Below are 25,696 nucleotides of genomic sequence, written 5' to 3'. Positions count from 1 at the left end.
TACACATAGCTATATTGCAACACAACTGCATACACTGGTTATTTACACATTCCCTGAATTGGAAACATCCAGGAGTGTATACACTTTTGCAAAAATAGATGACTCTCCACTGTTAAAAAATTGATGCACTGTTAATTCTTCCTTTGCCACAAAGTGGCAGCAAGGAGCAATGCAAAGTTCCAGACTTGCATGTGCATTTCATCATATGAGATTCCCTAAAGCATCATACTACAAAAACTGAACACAGGTTCTTTGACACTGTCTCTTAGAGTGAAATGCACTCATGGTTCAAGACATTCGGGTAACTGGATCCAAGAAGATCCTCACAGTGAAACTCCTGACACCAGTCTTAGATGACAAAACATGAATAAGTAAATAAAGCGAGAGAAGAGTCTCTCAATCTACTGAGTGTAGGGAGTGTATTTCTAATGCATGATGCATGAAGTAGAAAAGAAAAAACAACTGTGAAAATGTAATTATTTTAATTTTATTGTGATTAACACAACCATATTCTTATATTTTGAATAGAAAAATAAAATGACAATAAATTAATAATTTCAACCACAAATTTATCCATTTATCCTAAAAGGCATTCAATTATCAGATAACTCTTTGTAAACCATATTATGACTAAACAAATAATATGACTAAACAGAAACATGTGACAAACTTAGTTAAATCTGTAAGCCTGGTGTAAGCATATGCCTGCTAGCAATTCATAGATAAAGTCAAGCCAAAATGACAAATTTTTAATTACACTTAAAACAGAATATAAAGCTGCCAACAAACTCTCTTGGAGTAATGCCCAGATATTCTTTAAGGGTTACACTGGTGAAATTCTATTCAAAGTGTTGAAAGAGTTTTTTTTTATCATCCATTACACGCAATTCACCCAGCTATATAATCGATTCGATATAAACTGTAGACATGTTGAAGCAGCCACAGAGATCCCTGTGAAGAACATACTGCAGCAGCATTCATTTCTAATGCAAATTCAATCATTTCTGATAAAAGGATTCCAGGTTTCTGTACATGTAAATATATATTAATGAATTTGGTCTGGATTTTAAGGAAACCCCACACCTAAGAAAAAGCAGTATGAGTTATACCAGCATTCCTGCAAAACAGACTACAGAATTGTTATTAAGTCAAGAGGGGAAGCCTGATTTTTTTTTTTTTTTTGACTTAGTACCCGTCGTTGTCCAGTGGCTTCAAACTTGTTCATTCTGTCAGGCTTTAGTATAGAGTGCAATGTAAGACCTCACACACCCAGTTGCACCAACAATCTTAATAATTCCACTTTTAAATGAAAGCTAATATATTTGGACGAGAAAAATTCTACTAATTTTACTATTATGTCTATAAGCATTAACAATTCAGTGACCCATTTTAACTAACTTGCTAATCAGTGGGGTTAAAACCAGGTCAAAATGGTACATTATGAATGCATATGAATCAATGGTACATTACGAATCACAAGGAGAACGAGAGCACTGTATAGTGAAAACAGCACTAGCTTAGCAAAATTCTTTCATTCATTCATTTGTACACGACAGGACAACAAATCACTTACAATAATAAACAATGGAACCTTTTGTTAGATTACAATCCCAGAAATCTCTGGAGAATTTCGTAATGAATTGCATCATTTGGTCAGGATAATAAGTGGTGAAGAGATTAAGTGTGGCTTGCCAGAGGTTGGTTACTATCCAAATGATGTGGAAAATCAGAAGGCTTGTCTCGGGTCATGCGGTCTCTGAGTCACTGCACGCACCTGAGAGTGGATCACCAGCACAAGTCTGATCCTGATGGATTATAGAAGATCTGTAAAATGACTTAGGACCTCAATGTGTTTTAGGAAAGAATCCTTTTTTGCATCTTCTGCTCATATTAAATCTAACATGATTTTTCCATGTTTCCTGGCAGGCTACAGCATGGTAGGTACACCTACACAGCAAGTGCTTTCACAGTGCTTATTAGGGCTGGGTTGATCTTTTTTCTGAGTCTCACAATGTGCCTGACTTCAGTTAAAGAAAAACAGTGTCTAGACTTCCAAGTTGCAGAAAGATGATGCTAAAACATGTCAATGTCAATATCGTGACTGATGGGCTACTTAAAGGAGGCACGGACCGTCCTGCCCTTCAGGGGCTGTGGAGGGCGGAAGTTGTTCTCCATGCGTTTCCTCTGATCCTCCTCTTCAGCACTGAAGAGCAACATCCTGAACTTCCCCATCTAAAGCCAGTGGGAAGAAGATGGAAAGCATTAGAAAATGTTGTTTTGGAAAAGCTAATAGCTTAATAGCCAATGCTGATTAGAAATAATAAACCCTGTTTTATATGCATTGGAATTTGCTTGCTTTTGGCATCAAAAAAATTAAAACAAGGATTTGAAGAATTTTTCTTGCCAATCTTTACAGAATTTCCTCCGATATGGCTTTGCTAACTGGCTGAAATGTTAAGTAGTCAGCAGTGTAAAACTGCTACAGTCCCCTCTGAAATTATTGGAACAGCAAAGCCAACTTTTCTGTTATTACTATACCCTAAAGACATTAGGACTGGAGATCAAAAAATGAATATGTTAAGCAAGATCAGAATTTCACCTTTTATTTCTTTAAAATTTACATCTGGTACTGAAATTGGAATATGGCACTTTTTTTCCAAACCTATCGGCTTCTACATAAATAGAATCACATTCAAGAAGAAGAAATCCAGTAGATCATGCTAATGTAATTATCCTCAGTGCATTAACCCTGAGAGACAACTGATGCCCAATCAATATACAGTACACTTGCGTACTTACGAATTTTTTATTTATTTATTTTTTTAACAGAGAATTCCATTAGAAAGCAATACAACACAATTCTTTGATGCAACACCTTGGGAATAATAAAGTTGATAAAGTATAACAAATACCTTTAAGATGACGACAACAAGGATTCCTTTAGAAACACCTCTTGAAAGTTTCGCAAGGACAGAAAGCTCTGGAAAGCTAGGTTACATGAAGTACACAAGGGTTCCTAATGGCTTCCTAAGCTTTCTTAGCTTCCTGACTAGCATTCTTCTCTGTGTAACAGATTGGTGTATGAGGGTTTATGTGTGTCATATTAGTCATTACTCTGAACGCTTCCCATTCAGCACAGTTACACCTGAACCCACACCTTCACCTACAGTAGTGTATATAGTCAAGTGTGTCACTTGGCCATAGGGGGTGAAAAATTACAATATACTCTAATACATGTTCCCTGCTGAGTATCTCCAAAACATTTCATAAGCCAGCACAGTTAATGGACATGAGCCATTGTAATCCATAGGGTTTCAACTTGGGAAACATGCATGGATTAAAGTGTTGCAACTATACACATGTACACTCATATGCACAGAGGCGAACATGTACACACTCACAGAGACCCACACAGAAACCACACACCCGCACACAGACACACGCACTGGTCAACAGGGACAGGTTAATCTAGCCCAGTAGTTTTTTAATGCATGGAGTCTGAACCAGTTCACGGGGATATATGACAAAATAAATCCCTTTATTATTACATTTTTCAAATCACATAACTGTAGTTTATCTGATGATTATTGCTGTAAAAGTATTCAGATTTTGACGGCGAGAATTGTTTTTGTCTTATCTAGTATCTTATCTAGTATCTACCGATTTCAGTATTGGGCAACCATCATTATGTTTTTCGTTACAAATCTACATTGAAAAACTGTATAGAAAAAAATAATACATTTATTAGCTAACTGCTCTGTTAGTTCATTTGTATGCATATATAAACCGCCTCAGTTTTACGCTCAGATTAAATAGTGGTGTCTGTGAGGAGACGTGAAGAATGAGATTTACTGCTGTGCACACATGCAGGACTCCACTGCAGCGGCTCACACTAGGAGTGACAGATTCTCTGAATAAAAGCTAAAACCTTTGACCTAAATTCCTGAGACTTGAAAGCATCTCAGAATTGCAATTTGCTCTTTACTGAGTGCTGTACTGACACCTATCCATGTGCCAGGCTCGATAAGAGATCAGATAAATGTGTCATAACACTCATAGATGACTATTAACCACTATGTAATCAGTAACACTGATATATAACTGGAGAGTTGACTTCTGAGTCAAAAAATAAAAATAAAAAAATCATTAACGGGACACAAAGACACAAAAGCTGCCTTTCAAAAAAAAAAGAATGCACAGAAAAGGCTGGCATTCCTGGAATGAATTTGCTAGGCAAAGATGTTAGAAAGAAACCATAAGGATAGCAAAATGTTCAGTCTATTTTGTTATTTTGTTTTGTTGCTTATTCACAGGTCATGACAGGAACATGCTCACAAATCAACTGCAGGAATATGACTGTAGCAAAAGCCTAAAAGTTTATATCATTGAGTGACCTGTAATTACTCGAGTGAATTTTTCTTTACAACAGCCATTGATAAAAGTAACACGAGCTGGATCAAGTCACACATTAGACATTCATTCACTCATCTGTTCGGCTTCAGTAACAATTCCGTTCGCATCAGACTTGCAGTGGATCTGGAGCATGTCCCGTGAGTAAGGCAGAAATACATCTAGGATCGGACATCAGTCCATCACAAGGGCTATACTATGCAATTTTTGTAGGTAAATAAATATTTTATTATATTTCTTATTATACCTATGGATGTATAGTTTTAATTTAATTAATATAAAATAGAAAATTATAATTAGGAGTCATGCTTTGCCATGCTGTTCCACTACCTTGACTTGAAAAATGAATTTCAGTTCTTCTTTAATTGGCAGGTTTCCAAATACCTCAATTTCAAGATCTGAAACTGTTAGCTGGGACTTTACAAAGTCAGCAGCGATTAAATGCTAGCTGGATAAATGCCGCACTGACCAAATGTGCAGACTGAAATGCTGTGTGTCAAGCCCAAAAAAACATGATAAAGCATGGACATGTGTGTATCTGAACACACAGAGCATAAAATAGATACTGTTGTGCTGAATTAATAAAATAAAAAAAAAAGGATTAAAATGATTATTTATAGAAAATGAAAACACTAATGCTTCAAAGCTACTTATTAACTATTACAATATAAGGCATGTAACAGCTACAAGATACTAGCCCAAATGACATTTTCTAGCTCAGTAATAAAACTTAAGAACATGAAATTAATTCTGAAATAAATGATCATGCAAATCAAACAAATAGGTTACGGCCACATGAATCTAATGCTTGCATGAAATAACACTAAATTACGTGCTGAAATAGAAAAGTGATTCCAAGTTCAACATGGCTGCTATTGTGATTTTCAGCTGTTTTCAGCTCTGCAGTGCAATGTCTGTACTGGTTTTTAATAAATGCAGATGACAGTGTTGTTTTTAATCCTTTTTTTCCTCCAAAAGGTTAAAAAAAATATTCGACACAGCACAGGTCAGTTTGAGCTTCTCAACAACTTAACACAGTTTTGATGCAAGTGTATGATAATACAAGATGGTATACTGGAAACCATCTACTTAACATTATAGACATATTATTAGACACCAGTGTAAAACTAAAGGAACAAAAGTCAAGCATCAAACCTATCTTCACTTGGGGAAAGTTTTTGGCTCATTTTTTTTATGGACTCTCCATCCATTTCCATTGGTTAACCTCTATATTAAGTACCCAAATGATTAAAACCAATATGATGGTCAGAGGACCAGATGAAAATCTGTCAACCATGAGGAAGTGCTGTTGCAGTATGTAAATGTAAGAACACACAGACCTGCAGGTGTTTAATGCTACGTAACCCACCTGCTTATCCGAGACTCTAATAGGTTCAGCGAGAACAATCCATGTGACACTTTCATACAGTGGAGGAGTGGTCAGAGAGCCAGGGTAGGTCCAAAACCTTAGACTAGAAGGCAGGAGGCACTTTGGGTTGAAACCTTTGAAATTTGCGATGCTTCCCTTGAAATCAAAGAATAACACTGGTCAAGGCTTGATTGTATACAGCAAACGGCAAACATCATCTCTATCTCAACATTTTGATGCCATCAGAGTCTTTGGACTTTGTTTAGTTTATTTAGTTCATGCAGTTTTCTGCTGCACTGGTACATTATAGTATATTTTATGCATTAATGTGAAAGCATCTTTGCTTCACAGTATTTCTCTCTATGTGCCCTTTTAACTTATGCACAATACTGAATATTCATGTAAAAAAAAAAAGAAAAAAAGACAAACCTTGAATTTGACCATATACAAGGCATCAGTTAAGATGTTTAGATCTCCGTGTTCATCTCCTTTCTGTAAATAACCACACCAAAATACAAGGAAAAGGTTTCAATTAGCTTTTTGTCAATAACAATATTCTCATTTTGACCAATTAGTATATTTTAAATGAATCCCCCTAAATAATGTTTAATGTACAATGGTTTTTATAAATTTTAGGGTTATTATTTTTAAATAGCTCCTGTAAAATATAACCAGCAGCTAAGACATTCTAACCTCCAAAAAGATGCCCAGCACAGCCAAGCCATCAGGAGCTGCAGCGGCTTCACCAAACGTGCGATAGCGCACAGCATTCCAATGCACCAGATGTAGCTGCAGGAAGGAAAAGAGAGAGAGCAGTAAGATATAAATAAGACAGAGAGAGATTGGCTCAGGTGATTATTTTTTAATCCCATTTTTGTCTTCACACCTCAGACACGTAGGTCTTCCCACTGACAGTGTGTTCAGAGCCATCACAGTCTTTTCCTCCCCAGTGGAAGTGGAACTGTTTGAGTCGGTATACATTTTCAAGTGGGCCTCCTTGGATCACTGTCATGAGAGAAGAGTGATTCAGCTGGTGATCAGATTTCATGATCTCTGTGACTGGGCAAACTGAAAACACTTTACTGTACAGCTTAAATGAGACAATCACATTTACACAATTTCCAACGTTACTCTAAATATACTCTACATTTTTGTGAAATCCTACCAAGTTATTCAAATGATAATATCTAAATAAAGTCTGCATTTGTATATTTCACATATTTGATTGTTTTAAAATGTTCAAAACCAAGCACTTCTTGGTTGGTTATCTACATTTGATTTATAGGATAATGTAACTCTTTTAGTTGAACTGAATCTAGGTCTAAGGAATGAATGCCTAAGAGATCCTTTTTTCCTTCATTTCTACAGGTATTAAGTTTAGTTATGCAGTATAAGGACAATGTGAAGGATGTACTAATAGTCTGTTACTGTTAAGCATGCCAAGTGATGCGACATAAGAATTTGTCTCTTTCTTTAAAGACACAAATACGCCCCAATAAATTATACAAAAAACCAAGGGAATCCTTATCACCCCCTGTGGAGACCCACCTGTTAATATAGAGTGTGTACCTGTTTCTCTAAACCAAGAATTTGTACAGATTTGCATTCCTAGGAAAATGTTCTTGCTAGATTACCATGTAAAACATAAACTTGAATGTTTGGGTTGGATCATGAAATCTTAAAGATGTTTTAACTGTTCTCAGTACAAGTTTTCTTCAGGACGTTTTAGTGACCTCATGCAAATGAAAGATGATGTCATGCAAGTACACAAGCACTCACAAACTAATTTAAATACAGAGAAACACCCAAGTCTGTGTCCGTTCCTTAGTGTTATTTGTTCCATAGGCACAATTATAACTTTGCTTAAAATACTGACACATACTAAAAACTGAGCGCAATAATTACACAGAGGAGTGGTCAGACAAGGTCAGAGGAGAAATTACATGTGTCAGCCAAAATCATGCTGAGGTAATGGCATAATAGTGTTTCTGAATCAGACACTTTAACTATACAGCCAGGCTCATAAGTGTTTGGACAGTGAAACAATTTTTGTAATTTTGTCACTCAGCACTTGATGATGTCCATAAGTTCCAAAAACTACACCATTGCACAATACTGCACAATTTCTTATTTTAAAAAATGATACTAAGATAAGAGCTATGTTTGTTAGCCAGTCTGATACTGACTGCAGATGACCCAAGGTGATTTACTGCAAGCTTACACATGAGATGGCTGCATGCTTTTTTCCGTTCCATCAGTCAGCATGCGTTAAATCTATCTTTTGATGGTGAATTTGTCCATCCCTAATTCCTATGAAGGTTTTCAGTCTTCCAGGTATTGTATCAACTGGCCTTTTGTTAGAATAAGTTTAATCAGATGAAGTTTCATGTATAAGTGATGACCTTTAGTCGTATTTACATTTTAAAATAAGTCCTAAATTGGACAGCATTAATTATCATAAATTTTATGTGTACTATAAACCAGTAAAAAGTACAGTAGTGTTTGCCTAGAGTTCACTACTGTGTTCCTCTTCCTCAGGGAACAATCTCTCTCACACACACACACTGGACAGTTTAGAGATGCCGAACAGCCCACAACTTTTATTTGATTTTTTGCTGACCTTTGAACTAAGTGAGGAACTAAAACCAAAGTACCCAAAGGAAACCCCAAATGATGGGGGTTGCAAAGTCTGACTACACAGGAAAAGACAGGAAACGAGCCCCCAACCCCAAGGGTGTAAGAAAAACATGTTAATCGTTAAGGCATGTTAAATCATCTTGCCCTTACCTTTACATTCAACAAATAATAAAATGCTACAGACAACCAGATGCAGTTCAGAACGGAAAGCAACATTTTACGTAACAAAATTTTCAGACAAAAACCAAATGATTGACACCAACCTGATCGATCATCCATATCCTCAAACTCCACCACCACTGAGTGGCCGTTGTTGGATATGGTAAGAGAAGTGCAGTTCTCATAGCTGAGTGAGATGGCCGGCAGGCGGCTGTCATAAACTGCCTCTTCAGGTACAATGTTAATTGGGGATTGGCGTGCACCTTGGGCAATGGGGTACGATTTGTGCCATGCAGATGGACCTGCCAAAATTTTCAAAAGCAATAGGCAATGCAGAATGAATGTGTTTAGCCAAGTCAAATGCCCTAGTGGATAGCCTGAGCATAATAAAAACAGGACTTGCATGTGCTGGCTGAACATATATTTTGGAATCATTCATTGTATGGCCATTTTAACTCACCATAAAGCCTTTTAGTGTTAGAACAGGAATAGTGTAGTTTATCCCTGACACTTTGCTTAATCTCTCTTTAACCTAATGGCCTCTTTGCATTAAAGAGTCTTCACCAGATTAGAATAGATCAACACTGACTCTCGGTGAACTAATCCATCCTGTGTTTGTGAAACAGTGGTCGATGCTACAAATAATGTTGCATTGACACAAACACTAAGTTACAGAATATACAAGCTGCAAACCATTATGATTATTTGACTCGAACCCAGCTATTGAGAGCCGATAGCAAAAGCCTGGTAAAAGTCTCCTTACCATCCTCTTCACCATAACCCCATTTATGGCCAGTCATTGTGAATTTCCCTTCAGCGGTGAAAAAAAGCTGGGGAAAAAAATAGAAGACAGCAGATAGAAGACAAATGACTTGTTGCTTCTTTAGTGGTTGTGTGTAAATGCAGCCAGGTAGAGCGGTTTCATTCTTATGGGTAGAGGCAGAAGATAGCGTTAGAGTTAGGGTTGCCAGATTGGTCAGGTTTAATGTTTCAGATACTCCACTACTTGTTCGCTGGAGTGGAACTCAAACTGTAACGGCGCGAATAATGTCTGTTGGAAAGACTGCATGCAACTTGGCAACCCTAAAAGTTCACACTCTCTCCTTTGCCACGCCCCTAAAAACTCGCCTGATAAACAAAGTGACCGGGTGGGAAAGCATCTAAATTAAGAGAAAGGTAAAGTATCATAGACATTTATTTATAAGCTGTATGCTCAAATCGGAACCATAAAATGGACGCTATTTTTTTTTTTCATAAGTCTATGGCTAGACGCTCCAATATAAATAATAAAGCTAATCATAATAATAAAGGACCACGTCTGACTATAGTGACAATGAGTTGCTCTTTACGACCTAATGGATAAACAAACCTGGCGAATCTAACATTTATTATCATTAGGCATCTTCAAAATGAGAAGGTTTTGTTTGTTAGTCCTATGTGTGTGTGTTTGTTGCTATGATCAACAAGACATAAATGATATTCCACTGTACTGAGCACTGGATCAGTTTGCAGTCCGCATGAGAATATTAGAAACATCAGATATACAGTATAGAATAAATAATATACAGTCAAGCAAAATCCCTGTTTAAACTGCTGTGTGTCAATTGTGAAATATACCATCAGGTAAGTTTCTCAGGATGTAAATCACACTTTGGTGTTTGGCCATAACCCTACAGATTTTATGGTTCTGTTTCTCTTTTTTTTTTTTTTTTTACTGCAGCTGACAGTTCTTCCCCTGAACTGACAACAGACATGGTCACTAAATCCTCAGCTTGTACTAGACTTGTATTTATGGACAAAAAGTGGTACAGGTGGTGATATCTGGACTATATAACATACAGCATGTCTGATAAACCAGCTACTTTTAAGAAAAAATAAAACTTGCAGTCAAATTGTTAGTGCTACCTTTTATATAAGACACTCACAGACAAATGGTGTGGATGTCATGAATTATCAATGTTTGTGACTCTAATAAAACAGAGGAGGGAGCCAGTTTTACCATGTAAATCTTTTGTGTGAAAGAGAAACCTATTGTGATATGCACCATACAGCATATGGAAGCACAGCATGTGTGATTCACATGGTGTTAAATATTACAGCTAGAGACTTTCTATTATACCAAGCAGCTTTCAGTTAGACGTATTAAATTAAACACAATTCTAACATCATTTTCAGAAATCATCTATGGCAGTATTCAACTAATGGTCATGCAAGTACACATAGACAAGTACTTGTTTTTGACTATTTGTTCACAATACATTTATTCACATTACACAAAACAGAGTTTTGGGAATAGGTGGTTGTGGAGTTTTTTTTTTTTATTGGATTATGAAATTGCATAAAGAGGTGTGACGTGACCATGTGATGGCTTTGTAGATAAAATAAAATCTTTTGTAACTTTGAGGTATCACGTGGTCAGAAATTTTTGTCTTTTCCTGAAGCAGTTGTAATCACCTTTTTTGGATGAAGGCATGTGTAGGAATGCGCCAATTATTAGTAGTGTATCAAGAATCAACATACATAGTAACATTACTATGTACACTGTTATCATGCGCTCTATGTAGAAAATATTTGTCTCATTTTGCTGCTTAATGAAAACAGGTATAGGTGCGCATCTTGTTGTGTTTTCTAAATTACTGAATCATGACAGTATTTTAATACAATGCTCTAATAATACAATCATAATACATAAACCTATAAAGGAATATAATCCACAAATAACATATTTTTGAGAATGCAATAAAGACAAGTATTGATGTGAAAATGTAATATTGCCATATGACAGCTTGTGATCAGCTTTCAAATGAAGACACTTCAATCTGCATAGTATAGGTGTAGTGTTTAAACAGAGTCTATCAAATGGTAATGACTCACAATACAGCACCATCTGCTGTCTACTGACACTGTTATATATCTATCAGTGTAATGCTTCACTTTAGAAACCTCAATTTTATTTTACAACATTATATGTTACCAGGAAAACAACGCCTATTTCCTATAAGTGCTATATTGTAACCTGTTCTGAGTGAGTATATTCTTAAGATGAATATATATTTATCGGTCAAGACTGATTCCTGCCTGACCAACTGAAGATAGATTTATTTCACCGTAATAAAATGACTTGTTTGTATTCCGTTGTGTGTTTATTATATATCTTTCACTGTAGTTCCTTCTGATATAATCAGTCATGTGAAAACCAAACAATGGACAATTCAGATTTATGGTGTATTCATCATATGTCATCCATTGCAGTTTCTGTGCTGCCTAGCAATATAAAATCCAGACCCTGTAATAAAACAGAGAGCGAGAGAGAGAGAGAGAGAGAGAGAGAGAGATTAAAATAATAGTTAAAGTGGGTAGAAAAGCAATTACAAAGTTGTAAGATTGTACATACAAAAATCTCTAAATGCTCATCAGATGACATTTTATGTTTTTACCAGCCAGTGATGTGGTCTGAGAGTTAATGGATTCTGTCTCATGTCAAGTTTTATAAGTCTGCTGAAACCAAGGATTAAATCGTCCTCCAGTGAGGTAATACTGTTGAAGTTAATAAGAAGAACTTGAAGACTTGGCATTTCTGAAAAAGAGATTTAAAATACCAAATAAAGACATCCATCTGCAAGCATTAGGCTACTGATTTATCTACAAATGTAGAAAAAAAAAATGCACTAAAGTCAAGCCACTGATCCATTCTGACATTACTACCTGTTAGGCAACTTATACTTTCAGAATTTTTTCTATTAGGAATCACATAAAGACTCACATTTTTATATCTCTCTTTGTGTAGCACTTTTTTACATGATATTTTTCAGAAGAAAACATTTGGAAACTGGTCCAGCACATAATGCAGACAGGTAACTAACCTGTGAGTGCCACTGGAATCTTTTTGAAATTGTTCTTATTCAAGTTGATGAAGACTAGTGATTGTAAGTTCTTCAAATTCTCTGGAATATCTTCTATTTTATTATCAGCCAAGTTCAACCACTGCAGATTTTTGAGGTTCCCAAATTGTGGTGGCAATGTCGTGATGGAATTGCTACTCAGACCAAGTTTTTGCAACTTGCTGAGTTTGCCAATAGATGCCGGGATAGAAATAAGTCCACAGTTTATGGCCCAAAGCTCTCTGAGTTCTCCGAGTTCTCCCAAAGCCTCAGGGAGGACTGAGAGTGGATTGTGGTTTACTCCCAGGTACGTCAGGTGTTTCAGTGAGCTGATGTTATCGGGAAGCACAGTCAGCTGGTTTTGATCCAGGATGAGTTCTTCAAGCTGATCAAGGTGCAGAATCTGTAAGACAAAATAAAATTTACATTTTTTATATGCATTTAGCAAATGTTTTTATTCAAAGCGACTTTTGGCCAAAATGAAGTAACATCTAATCTAATGAAAGAGCTACACAGTTTAAGGTCTTGCACATAGATCAAATGTTGGCTCTCTATTATTGATGGCCACATAGATAACATTGCTAGTGATACTTAACAAAGTATGAACAAAGCAGAGTCTAAAAACTTTTTTTAAATTAAATATTTACATTAAAAAATCTAAAAAGTATTGGCAACTTCATGATTCGTACGGAACTAGATCAGCTACTTCTAGTAACATGTATGTTAATGCAATTTTACTCATAAAGAGTCATAATAACTACTATTTTAGTTATATTTAAGTATATTTAATATAACAATTTATTCTCTGGTATTATAAAGAAATATAGATTAATATAGTGACAGATGTATAACTCGGCACCTTCAGTTGCCTTCTTACCTCCTCAGGGGGTAAAATAAGACGGTTGTTGTTCAGGAGTAACTTCTTTAAAGTCACCAGCTCTGAAATACGAGCTGGAAGTAAAACTAAACCACGGTGACTGATATTCAACGACTCCCACTTCTTGCTCTGACATTCATCGAGTATATCATCTACATTCATTTGGCTTCAGAAAAATAATAACCAAGAGGTGATAGTGGACCTACAGCAGGATGTGAATTGCAGACGGAACGCGCGTGGCGTCACCATGGTTACACAGTCTGGGCAATTTCCGGTCAGATAGTACATATGCAAACTGCAGTTATGACCTTGTGAGGCACTGTGGTACTGTGTTATAAACAAAAATGCCAAATGCAGAAGAGCAGGCGGGGATTTTTGAGTGTCATGATCGTACCCGGAGATATTAGATATCACAGGGCTGCTTAGAAAATCGGAAAAATTGGGAGAAATATGACCGTTATTTTCCCCGCCATTATTCGGGGGAAATCCCTCTGGACAGACAAAAGACAATTAAGATCCGCCTACTGTGCATTGATTGGCTAGTAGTATCCTCCTTCCCCGCCATGATTGGCTTGTGGTACACCAGACTGACTGACTAACTAACTAAGTATTCATACTTACATACATTTCCCAGTGTAAAGTACGTGTATTGTGCTTGTGGGCTCGTCATCATTAATATATTTAAATCTGTGTGTCTATCTATCTATCTATCTATCTATCTATCTATCTATCTATCTATCTATCTATCTATCTATCTATCTATCTATCTATCTGTCTGTCTGTCTGTCTGTCTATCTATCTATCTATCTATCTATCTATCTATCTATCTATCTATCTGTCTGTCTGTCTGTCTGTCTGTCTATCTATCTATCTATCTATCTATCTATCTATCTATCTATCTATCTGTCTGTCTGTCTGTCTGTTTATTTCTGTGGATTTCAAACAAGGCTGATTATAAAACCGGTAAGCAGGAGGTGCAAGTCATATGACCGTTATCTTCCCACCTTATTCGGGTAAATTTGTGCTTTCATTGGATACTAGCATCTACCTCCAGGGCCATGATTGGCTAGTGGTATATCAGGTCGCCTAGATACGGAAATACCATGCTGGTCTTCTTTAATCCTGATTCACTGGTTAAATGAATAGAACCAATTAAAATGTAAAACAGGGACTGTCCTTTTAATGACTGTTTCTAAGGTAACACAAATAAGAAATACAGAAAGTTTGATTTTGCCTGCTACTTTTTGTATATGCTATAGGAAAAAAATAAAAGTCTTCTCTAGTTCCGCAACGTCGTTGTGTTGATACAGTGACGTGAAGCTGTATGGACGGACCTTAGACACTAACCAATCATGGCGCAGGGGCGGGATCTTTTAGCCAATCCCAGTATAGGGGGCGGGATTTATCGGAACACGGGTGAGAAAAACAAGAGTGGGAGTTTCACGCGCAATCGCTGCTAGGTTTATTAAAGCAACTTTCCATAAAACACTGAAGTGCTCCAAAGGAGAAAATGGAGAAAGACAACCTTTCACTGGTCTTGCACAGTAAAGACGATCTAAGGCTGGTATGGCAAAGTCGTTCTAACCCAGCTATCCTTAATAACTAACGTTTATGTGTTTGAAAGATTGCATTCAGTCACTGAATCATGGTGATGCGCATATTTAATCTTAATCTTGTTATTTGCAGGAGCAACGTCCCATACCAGAGCCTGGAGCTGATGGTATGATCAAACACTAATTCACAATTTTTACTGAATGTGAAAGTTGACATTGCAAATACATGAACTCTGTTTTTTTTTTGCCCTTTGCCCCTTGACTGCAGTGTTGAAGTTATCCAGTGTTTGATTATGGCCTGATGGCAATATAGAATAAAATAATTTGGACAGCACTTTATTTCCATCATAAAGTTCTGTTTTAAACTAATAATCATTGTCCGAAAATAAGCAGCTGTTTCTTGTGTCATGTTAGCCAGAGGCAGGTGATCTGACACTGATGTTGAAACATTATTTCAGTGCTCTAATGAGTTTATTATAATCAGTACTTCTTCATAACGACTAATTGCATAATAACTGCCTTGACTTTAGTTTTCTCTTTTGTTCCTGAATATAAGGAATAAAACAGAAAATAATCCACATGTGGTGTATGATGCAGTTTGCCAGGCGGTGTTAATGTCACCATACTGAAGTGGATTATTCCTCTTATACTACATTTTATTTATTAATGAAGGACACATCATGCCTTTTATGCATTACTAGTTATTTATAATGTTATGGATGTCCATTAAAAATAAGTTCTTACTGTTCTTACGTATGTTATAGCAGCTATAACAGTTGTTCCTTGACCAGCGTGTTTTTTTTTTTGTTTTTTTTAAATTTTCCTACTTTTTTGTTAAACATGTTAATTAACTCTGTGGTAATGAGATCTGTGTTTTGTCCTTCAGAGGTTTTACTTCAGATGCATTCAGTGGGGATCTGCGGCTCTGATGTGCACTACTGGCAGCATGGACGGATTGGGGACTTTGTCCTTCAGAAGCCGATGGTCCTGGGCCATGAGGCAGCAGGGCGAGTGGTTAAAGTGGGATCTGCAGTCACTCACCTCAAACCAGGTTTGCTGGAGAAAAGCATGAATAAAGATTAACCCGCATTGTTTAGGCCAAAATGATTCATGTTTGTTGGTTTTACGCAGCCACACAACAAGAAGCAATGTGTACGACTGGTCAGATATTGAACTTATTTGCATATTGCAGCCTTCATTGTTATTAGAGTTGCAAAGGTGAATATTGTGTTAATAATTAACAAATGATAAATTGTGAAGCTCTATGATAAGACACTTTTGAATCCTGCTTATGTTTGCTATTTGTTGTCCATTTAGGTGACAGGGTGGCTATTGAACCTGGAGTTCCCAGAGAAATGGACGAGTTTTTCAAATCTGGACGCTACAACCTATCACCCACCATATTCTTCTGTGCCACACCACCTGATGACGGGAACCTCTGCAGATACTACAAACATAACGCCAATTTCTGCTACAAGTCGGTTTCCCCAAAATGCAATGCGCTTTACTATTGTCTTGAAATTGTTCCATCTTTTGGATATATTTTGCTGGTTTTAAAATCCACAGGAATATTGCAAGCATAAAGGACAGAGGACAGGTTTAATGCTGGTGTGCTCCTCAGTTAATCATCTGCATTTCTGTGTGCAGGCTTCCTGATAATGTGACTTATGAGGAAGGGGCTTTGATTGAGCCGCTCTCTGTGGGGATTCACGCATGCAGGAGAGCCGGAGTTACTCTGGGAAGCTCTGTGTTCATCTGTGGAGCAGGTTACTAACCCTTTCTGCTGGGCCAGCAGTGCTTTTCCCTTTACATTATGTAGAATGTTTCACTTAAAGGGCTCATTTTTCATGATCATAGTGCAAACACAAAAATACACCAATATCAGAAGACTTTTACGCCTTCAGTTAAGGTCAGAAATGAGGAAACAAGGTTACTTAAAATGAGTGGTCTCATTTTAAGTAATTTTAGACAAAGCATCTTTCTCTACCTCAGTACAGGGACCTTTATTTCTGACCACTGCATTTAGGCTCAACCAAATTAGCACAGTGAGATATACAGTACCACTAAGTTGTGGCTGGATAAAAACAGATTTCAGACAGTTTCAACTAAAGTCCACACAGTAAATTCTGGTTTGTTCCGTGACACTTCGATATATTACTTTCTGTTTAATAAGGACTTTAAATCTTTTTATTTTTATTTGAATTGGTGGCAGTCTAAATTTAAGGTACTGATCATTATAAAACATCTTAAAGGAGATGCACTTTGCTCCTGTCCAAAGCTTACACACAATTGTATCACTGATATGAATCATTTCCTTAAACAGCCTCTGTTTTGTTTACTGTAGGACCGATCGGCCTGGTCACCCTGTTGGTAGCTAAATCCATGGGAGCCTCTCAAGTGCTTATAAGCGGTAAGGTGCTGTGGTCATAACCTGTGCCAGCTGGGTGATAAAATTATATATATAATTATTGCAGTCAGGCTTGGGTCGTATACAAATGATAAAATCTATCTGATAAGATGGTAAATAAAGTGGGCAGTAAGAACATTAATAATATTGCAGTGTACTCAAAAAAATCCCCACTTGCAGCGCTGATGAAGGACTGAGCTCTGGTTTCTCTGTAAACTAATAATTTACTGTGCACTAGGTATATAATTCTCCTCACCCTAGTAATCATTTACTATTTTTTTAAGCAACTTGAAGGATATAACTCAAACAAAAAAAATGTACAAAACCGTTGTAAATCATGTGACATCCGGTCATTCAATGACTTCTTTTGCCATCAGACCTCTCCGCTGATAGGCTGGCCAAGGCAAAAGAGCTTGGTGCTGACTTTCTTTTTCCTGTTAAGAAAGAGGATATACCACAGGAAATGGCCAAACGCGTGGGAGGCATCCTGGGGGGCATGCCTCACATCACAATAGAGTGTACTGGTGTTGAGAGTAGCATCCAAACTGCAATCTTTGTGAGTATCCTACATCAAAACTATCATTATTCCTTGCTACATTCTTACACCACCACCACCAACAACAACAACTACAACAATATTAATAATGTCATCTTCTTTTTCTTCTTCTTCTTCTTCTCATTTGCCAATTATTATTAGTTATTATCTATCACCTATAATACGATATTAATAATAGCAATATTAGCCTTCTCCTGTTTAGCTCAGTTAGATTCATGTTAAACTATTAATTAAGTTATTAATGATAGTACACCAGTACTTTTTTTGTCCACATATTGTTTGTGTTTACAGGCCACGCGCTCTGGAGGTGTAGTAGTTTTGGTTGGACTTGGTGCTGAAATGACCACAGTGCCTCTCGTTAACGCTGCTGTCAGAGAAGTGGACATCCGAGGCATGTTCCGCTACTGCAACACGTGAGTTAAACAGTATACAGAATCTGTGTAATCGATGCACAACCAATATAGCAGATTGCTCTCAGTGATGAGAAACTAAACCCACTAAGAGCTTTATATACCAAAAATAACGATAACAGTCAGTAAAATCCAGTACACCAAATAAATTTCATTTCATGACTATCATTAAATGAAAATTGAATAAAACACCATGAAATGTATACAGTATTCATCTTTACCCAAATAGTAATGAGAAGTGAAGTTCAGTTTTTTAGTCAGCATTGGACCTGAAAGAAGCGATCAGTTTAGCATCCTGCACATCTAAATCATCACATACATACTCACCTCCAAAGATATCTGTCTCAGTAATTCTATGTGCAATGAACAGTTTAATAAAATAACAGAATCACAATGAAATAGGAAAATCAGACTGAAACTACACTACACTCACTGGCCACTGTATTATGAACAGCATAGTAATACTTTGTAAGCACATCTGCTCAGAACTGCCTCAGTTCTTTGTGGCATAATGAGATTTTTGGGAAATGTTCCTTTTATATTCTGGTCCATGTTGAAATGATTTCATTACATAATTGCTGTAACTCATGGTGAGTTCTGAGATAATGTTCTGCTGTCTTATGTCCAAGATTATTAGGTTATTTGAGTTACCACAGCCTTCACCTCAGACCTGTTTGGCCATTTTCATCTGATCTGTCAGATCAATGAGGATTTTTGCACCATTCTGTGTAAACTCTAGGAACTATAATGTGTGAAAATCGCAGCAGAGATCTGCAGTTCTTGAAATTCTCAAATGATTCCATCTGGTACTGATAACCGTACCATAGCACCAATAACCAAGTCACAGAGGTCACAGTTTTCCTCATTCTAATGCTTGATATGAACATTAACTGAATCTGCAACCATTACCAGACTTGTATCCATGATTTTAATGCATTCCATTTATAAGTTCAGGACATACTGAACAGCTTGACTGGTTTTGAGACAGGTGTGTGATTTAGACGTCCCGTCACATCATCCTAAATCATTATGTTGTCACTTGGCCCTCAAGCATTTGAATGTCAGTGTTAATGGTAACTCTAGTTAGAAAACTGTTAAAAATGTCTGAAGTCAAATCTCATTCAACTCCACTCATTTAACCTGTTTTCCCCCAACAAATCTTATATAATGCACTGTTAAGTTTGTTTTGTGTTCTCTGTCCAGGTGGCCTATGGCTATTTCTATGCTGGCATCAAAGCGTGTGAATGTAAAGCCTCTGGTCACACACCGCTTTCCATTGGAGCAAGCTGTGCAGGCGTTTGAGACGACTAGACAAGGCATTGGGATCAAAGTCATGCTGAAATGTGACAAAAATGACCAGAACCCATAAGAAATGGAGGAAATGAAATTCTTCCTCATAAATAAAGCAATTTAAACTGATCTGATTTTTACTTTAGAATTATTACTGCCTAACAAATCAATTATATCATGAATTTATAAACATACTGTAATGGATATTGTGGACAAATTAAACGAGAATTTTTATAATCAAGTGTTACAGTAACTTTGGGGCTGCATTTCTATATGTTAAGCCTGCATAAGTTAATAGATCATTGTTTTGCCCTGTTCCCCCCTCATGTTCCTTTTATAAGACTGGATGAAACACCAGACATACTGTATATACACACTGATTAAAGAGTATTTTGCTAGATGTTGTATGTTGTGATAATAACCACCAGGGGGTAACAGAACTCTACATACTGGAGTAATGAATATTCACGGACGGTCATGACTCCATGACCATTATAGCAGTGTTTCTCAAAGTGGAGTCCAGAGAGCTGTAGGTGTTTGCCAGGGGTCCATTTATTTATTTATTTATTTATTTATTGTCTGTTTTTAAATTAATAACAGTGGTGATAAACACAACCCTCAACCATGATGAAAGTCATATTTATTATTGAGTTTTTATAGTTAGCCTGTTTAAATAAATTGAATGAGTTTAAACCAAACCACCATAACATAAATGAAGTCAACTTGAACCTAATGTATTCTGCTGGTGGATGGTTAGGGAATACAAATCCCTACAGCTCTGATAAATAAACAAATAAAATCTTATTGTATAAATTTACATAATTCACAAAATGAATCTGTACTCTGTGGGTCTGTGGAATTGAAGGTGTCCCTGGCTAAAAAGAAAAAAAAAAAATTATGATCTGTCTTATAGAAATATGGGTTTCATTTTGGTGAAATAAGAATAGGTTGCCATGACTACAGATGTGGGTAGGGTTCAACTCTGCAAATTGTTATGAGAATGGGCTCCACTTATCTTAAGAGGCCTCTGGAGGCTGCAGGAAGACAGGCAGGTAATAAGCCAAAGATAAGCCAAGTTATCATCTCAGAGAGACCTCTGTGAATGTGTAGTTTAGAAACTGGAATTGAAATGTATTTATTTCAGAAATGTTTCCAGATATGGAAGTAAAATACACTACTATTAAAGAAAAGTAAGCTGGTCTCTATTTACTGCGTCTGTAGTGTGTGTGTGATTACCAAAGACAGCGATTTCAACACACTCCACTGTACTCAGAGAACAGCTTAACACTCGTGTTGTGTGGAATCATTCTTAAGTGAAGGAACAAAAGATCAATGTTTATTTAAAAAATTGGTGCAACTTTGAAACTTACAGCTTTACAATACAAAAGCCTTAGGAGGTCGATGTGTGACAAGCTCTTACCAAAAGTCTTCCTGCAACAGTGGAGCAATATCGTCAAAAGTAAATCCAGCTACTTAAGACTTTCCCAAAAGTTTTGTGATATTCATATTGAGGCCAAACGTTCAGGCCATTGATTCAACTAATGCAAAAACAAACAAAAGCTTCTCTTATAACATTATTCACTGATTATACTGATATTCTGAAAGCAGACATCCAATTTACTGATTCATACACTATTATGACACTATTATAAAAATGAATCTAATGACAGTAACAAAGTAAACATGCCTATTCATTGATGAACGATAACAAATAATATCTGCACTGACTAATCCATAATTAAGTTCAACACTAAAGGACAGGATGTTCCTAAAATTCCTTAACTCTTGTTAAATATTGGAGCTTTTCAGCTGTACAATAAGATTCCTGTTCATTAATTCATCTTGGTCATTGTGGGTGTTATTTTACTCATTAATGGTAAAACATTGGTTTTGATTATTTGGCTTTATTTTATTTTTTTTTTGTATTTAAAAAAAATCATATAAAGGTATTAAGTTGCTTTGTTACAATATATTAAGCGTTAAGTTTATGGCTTGGTCACTGCAATTAAATAATATCTGTTAAAAGAACCCTAATATAAGGCAGTATTGAACGATTGCCCTTATACCTCTGTTATAAGTGAGTTTAATCAAATTGTTTTCTGTTCTTTTCTCATTGCAAATAAACATATATAAGCCATCAGGTATGCTAGAGATTAGACCTTTGCCCCTAAACTCATATGTGATTGTGTCCATTCCTTAAAGCGGCATTAAAAGTCCCAAATCTGTAACTGTATCAGAGTTAAAGAGTCAGCTACACAGACTCAGAAACTGAATCCACAAACAACGATGTAAATAACATTTACATCTATGACCATTAGAAAAGCAGGCGATAAATGAAAGAGTGAATGAAAATTTAGAACCTTGTCTCTGTTATAGATCCTCACTTGCACAAAAACTGTAAATCAAAAGCACAAACAGTCCAGCAATGGCTTATGTTACATTTTATTGTTATTGTTTTTGTTTGTTTGTTTGTTTTTTTGTCTTTTTTTTCCCCATTTTGACATTTATGCTGCATGCAAACAGGTAACTATTAATCTTTGTGACTTTCCTTGTTTCACCTTTTCTCATATTCCCCAAAGCTCTTACTCTGCAGTAAGGCTTCTGATCACAGTGTGAATTTATTTCCTCAAGGCAGAAGCCTGACACGAAGCAGGGAGAGGGAGAGTTAACAGAGTCAGTGCCATCCTAATCTGGGCACTTTTACTAAACAATGTTCGTGTTTATGTACAGACATTCTAATACTGCGCAAGGTAATGGATGCACTATTAACAACACGTTTACATTCACAACTCGAATGAGTTTTCGTCAAGCACGCACAAAAATGGACATAAAACACATAAAAAATAAACTTTTAGATATGATACAGTTTCAAAAAAAAAAAAAAAAAGTACTTTACATGATGGTTATTGTTAGGTTTATTGGATTATTATGATATGGTGGGATAATTGTGTTTAACATGTGGTAGGTTACAAAAAGTTTGTGCACTGCCATGTTTAAAAAAAACCCAAACAAACACGATTTAATGCCCACCAAATGAAGTCGACTCTTATTTTTTGGTGATGAATCAGAATATAAAAATGTTCCTTTCTGTTTGGAGTTGCTTTGTATGTACAACAGATTTGTGATTCTTCCAAACTCTGGACTTATAACGTTCTAAAGATTTATTGTGGGGTATATTCTTGTAATGATGTAGAAAAGCCATTTCATTGTGCCATATATTGTATTGAGGTTAACTGCAGCTATTAATATGTCTTGCGATGCCAGTTATTATTTACTTATTGAGACATTCAAAACTGTTTATTTAGACATCCCTATCAACCTCCCGGATAGATTCAAGTAAAAGTGACCGAATTCAGAGAGTCACCAATATGACCATTGAAAAGCAGCTTCCCCTGCTGACAGTCTGAAGTAATGCCTGTATATACACATGGTCAAATATAGCCCTCGATATGTTTACGCAAATATCAAATCAAATGAAAATTCACTGTAAGGAAAGTTTAAAGTGTTATAACTTTTTTTTAAATAAATATGGCTAGCAACTGCAAGCAAGTGACAACCCCTTATAATTAAACACATTGCCATACAATTGCACTGGATTTCTAATATCACTTGGAAAGTAAGGAGATAATGCGAGGGTATGTTTGTGGCTGTATACCTTATGAAATGCTCTGCAAAATAATCTAAAACAGAAGCGTATGGGTTTCCCATCAGTATAGTTTGTAGGTCGGTTAATTTAGCACTAAATTCTGCCTGCACAAAAGATGTGCTTTCCCATCTAGCAAGTGCTACATTTCATAAAGTAAGAGAAAAATAGAGATATATGATAGTTAGAGTGTTTGTATCATTAAAACATCCACTGTGGTCATTTAATGTTGGGACAGGATGTATCTGTCTCAGTACATGATGTATAAGTCATGCTTAACAAATGTTAAAGCTTGTATACACAAAATCGCTGATACAATGCTTACAGCACTAACTGACCAAATTCAATATCTTGCATTATAAAGCCTTGTCTAACTTTTCAAGAGTGCAAGTTCACATGTGGCTGTACTTTAGTGATTTCTGCTTGCATTCTGCTTTCTCTGTAACAAGTTTTTACAAGGGGTAATAATAATTATAAATGCTTGTAACTTCATGTCATTTATCATTTGGTTTTTATTCATGTGTTAGACATTAGACTAATGAAATGATACATGACTTTAATATATCTCTCTGCACCTGCTAGAGGGAAAGCGAAACTTGTTCTACAGCAAAATGGTGATTATTGAAAAGAAAAGGTACACTGTTACATGAGCTTATTTTTAAAAAAAAGTTGTATATAGCTAGAGTTTTTTTTGGCACAACTCTTCCCAATCCAGATACAGTCACCGTTCTCACTATTTTTGGGTATTACATGGGTGGACTTTTCACCCTGGCTTTGCTTTTCCCATCCGCTGACAGAATGAATAAATATTTACAGCACAAACTTTCCGACATAGTTCACAGACAGGAGCAAGACACTTTATCGATAATTAAAATAAATAAAAGAGCTGTAAGGGAAGCTGAAATAAATATACATAAGCTCCCCTTTTTATTTGCATATAAGAAAAAAATGATGCATTGGTTCAGTCTTTTATCATCCGACTGAACGCCCACTGAGTATACACACAATGCCACAAACAAAATCCACAGAATCATTGGAAAATGGCCAACTGTTATATGGGGGTTAGGAGAAAACAAGAGAGACAAGAGAGTTATTATCTGTGAATCAAAAGAAGAGAGATGATCTGACAAAAGACAGAGATCCTTAGACAAAGATGTGTCCATTAAAAGTCTTATATCATTCATTCAGATGTACATGGGAGTCTCCTGGCCAGTTAGGAGCCTAAACATGGCCGCTGGCATTGTCTTCATATGGATCTGTTCAGAGGAGAAAAACAAATGTGCCATTGTGCAAAGTTTCGATGCTTGAAGCTCCAGTAAGTTAATCATGATGAAGCACACCCAAGCTAAGCTTAACAATAATCATTCATAAATGATCAACAGATACAAGGCCATAGTTTTAACGCAAACTGTACTTAACTGCAATTTACTTTTCTAAAATAAATATGTATGCAATTAAGTGTAACAGTTTTAATTTGACGAACATCCAAGAGACAAGTTAGGTCTTTTAATTACTTGTGTTGTACCTACATTAATCTCTTGTCATTTTACCAAGAACCCAGAAAGACCTTTCTGTGCTGGGAAAAATGTCTCCCAACAAAATTACCTCATTTGTACGAGTATACATGTTTTGCTTGTTAAATAACACTGTAAAAAAATTCATAATTATTAGTCTTGATTATGTGGAGTGCAGTTCTTGTGTATGAGCTTCTGACTTCAGGATATTAGTCACACTGTAAGCTAATATTCTGTATCCAAAAGTTATCTAGTGCCAACATTTATTCATAATGGCAGCATTCATATTGTTTTACTATTTTATATCAAAACGTGTGGAAGTTCTTTCTAGCGAATTGTCTGATGAATGCGAGTCTGAAATAGCACCGAATTTATCCTCACCTCGCCCACAGAGTTGGACAATGCTTGGACAATCTTCTCATGGGCTGTAGCCACCACGCTTTGCCCATTTATTTCAATAATCCGATGGCCAACCCGGACTCCTCCTCGCTCAGCTATACCGCCACGCATCAGACTACATATCTGCACACACACACACACACACACACATAGTGAACTCAGCACTGTAGCATTAGTAGACATTTATTTGCATCTGGCTGTTTCATTTAGAGCGATAATATTCAATATAGTGTATATAATTTGATATCTGTACACCTATGTGCAGTTTAGTTGCTTTATATAAAAAACATTCATGGAGACACTGAAGCCAGACACTGAACACTGAAGCCAGACTGCGTGTTTCCATTTGCAAATTTAAAATCTGCATACAAACAGGTGGCTAGAATCCCCACTGCTGATACATTAGCAGTATAACTCCTGGTTATTTGGAGTGGTCAAAGGTCGGCGCTCTGTTACTCACGATGCCATTCTGCACGCTAAAGCCCAGCTGGTATTTGAGGTCAGGTCTTTTGATGAGGACTGTGGTCACAGGAGGGCAGCTTACGATGTTCAGTTTCACCTGCACCTGGTTCTTTAGACCCTGAGGGATCA

General features: G+C 36.4%; 4 protein-coding genes across 7 annotated transcripts in view; 1 reads left to right on the top strand and 3 right to left on the bottom strand.

Annotated features, from left to right (window-relative positions):
* Positions 1-501: 501 nt before the first annotated feature.
* On the bottom strand, positions 502-9,565 carry ca7 (carbonic anhydrase VII). The gene is made up of 7 exons (XM_058382202.1): positions 9,339-9,565; positions 8,680-8,877; positions 6,666-6,784; positions 6,473-6,568; positions 6,209-6,271; positions 5,780-5,935; positions 502-2,232 (listed from the first exon to the last, which is right to left on the bottom strand). Exons 1-7 carry the CDS (start codon positions 9,373-9,375, stop codon positions 2,110-2,112), a joined length of 792 nt encoding a protein of 263 aa, XP_058238185.1. The 5' UTR covers positions 9,376-9,565; the 3' UTR covers positions 502-2,109.
* Positions 9,566-10,944: 1,379 nt separating this feature from the next.
* Positions 10,945-13,987, bottom strand: si:dkey-1h4.4 (leucine-rich repeat protein SHOC-2). The gene is made up of 4 exons (XM_058382203.1): positions 13,334-13,987; positions 12,439-12,859; positions 12,013-12,152; positions 10,945-11,861 (listed from the first exon to the last, which is right to left on the bottom strand). Exons 1-4 carry the CDS (start codon positions 13,493-13,495, stop codon positions 11,808-11,810), a joined length of 777 nt encoding a protein of 258 aa, XP_058238186.1. The 5' UTR covers positions 13,496-13,987; the 3' UTR covers positions 10,945-11,807.
* Positions 13,988-14,736: 749 nt separating this feature from the next.
* On the top strand, positions 14,737-19,678 carry sord (sorbitol dehydrogenase). The gene is made up of 9 exons (XM_058382201.1): positions 14,737-14,897; positions 15,020-15,053; positions 15,773-15,937; positions 16,204-16,363; positions 16,534-16,652; positions 17,231-17,296; positions 17,671-17,849; positions 18,141-18,262; positions 19,463-19,678. The coding sequence occupies exons 1-9, from the start codon at positions 14,844-14,846 to the stop codon at positions 19,626-19,628; spliced, it is 1,065 nt and encodes a 354-aa protein (XP_058238184.1). The 5' UTR covers positions 14,737-14,843; the 3' UTR covers positions 19,629-19,678.
* A 2,296-nt stretch (positions 19,679-21,974) lies between these two features.
* The window catches only part of apba2b (amyloid beta (A4) precursor protein-binding, family A, member 2b), an 88,909-nt gene continuing 85,187 nt past the window's right edge, over positions 21,975-25,696 (bottom strand). For all 4 annotated transcript variants that reach the window (XM_058382437.1, XM_058382440.1, XM_058382438.1 and 1 more), the window contains 3 exons: positions 25,566-25,685; positions 25,088-25,228; positions 21,975-24,448 (listed from right to left, as the gene is read on the bottom strand). In XM_058382437.1, coding sequence (XP_058238420.1) covers positions 24,377-24,448; positions 25,088-25,228; positions 25,566-25,685 — 333 coding nt within the window. In that variant the 3' untranslated portion in view covers positions 21,975-24,376. The remainder of the gene's footprint in view (positions 24,449-25,087; positions 25,229-25,565; positions 25,686-25,696) is intronic.

This window comes from Hemibagrus wyckioides, linkage group LG27 (assembly GCF_019097595.1).
Source record: "Hemibagrus wyckioides isolate EC202008001 linkage group LG27, SWU_Hwy_1.0, whole genome shotgun sequence".
Lineage (NCBI taxonomy): Eukaryota > Metazoa > Chordata > Actinopteri > Siluriformes > Bagridae > Hemibagrus > Hemibagrus wyckioides.
Note: the sequence above shows the minus strand (reverse complement) of the source record. Positions and strands in the feature narration are given on the sequence as shown.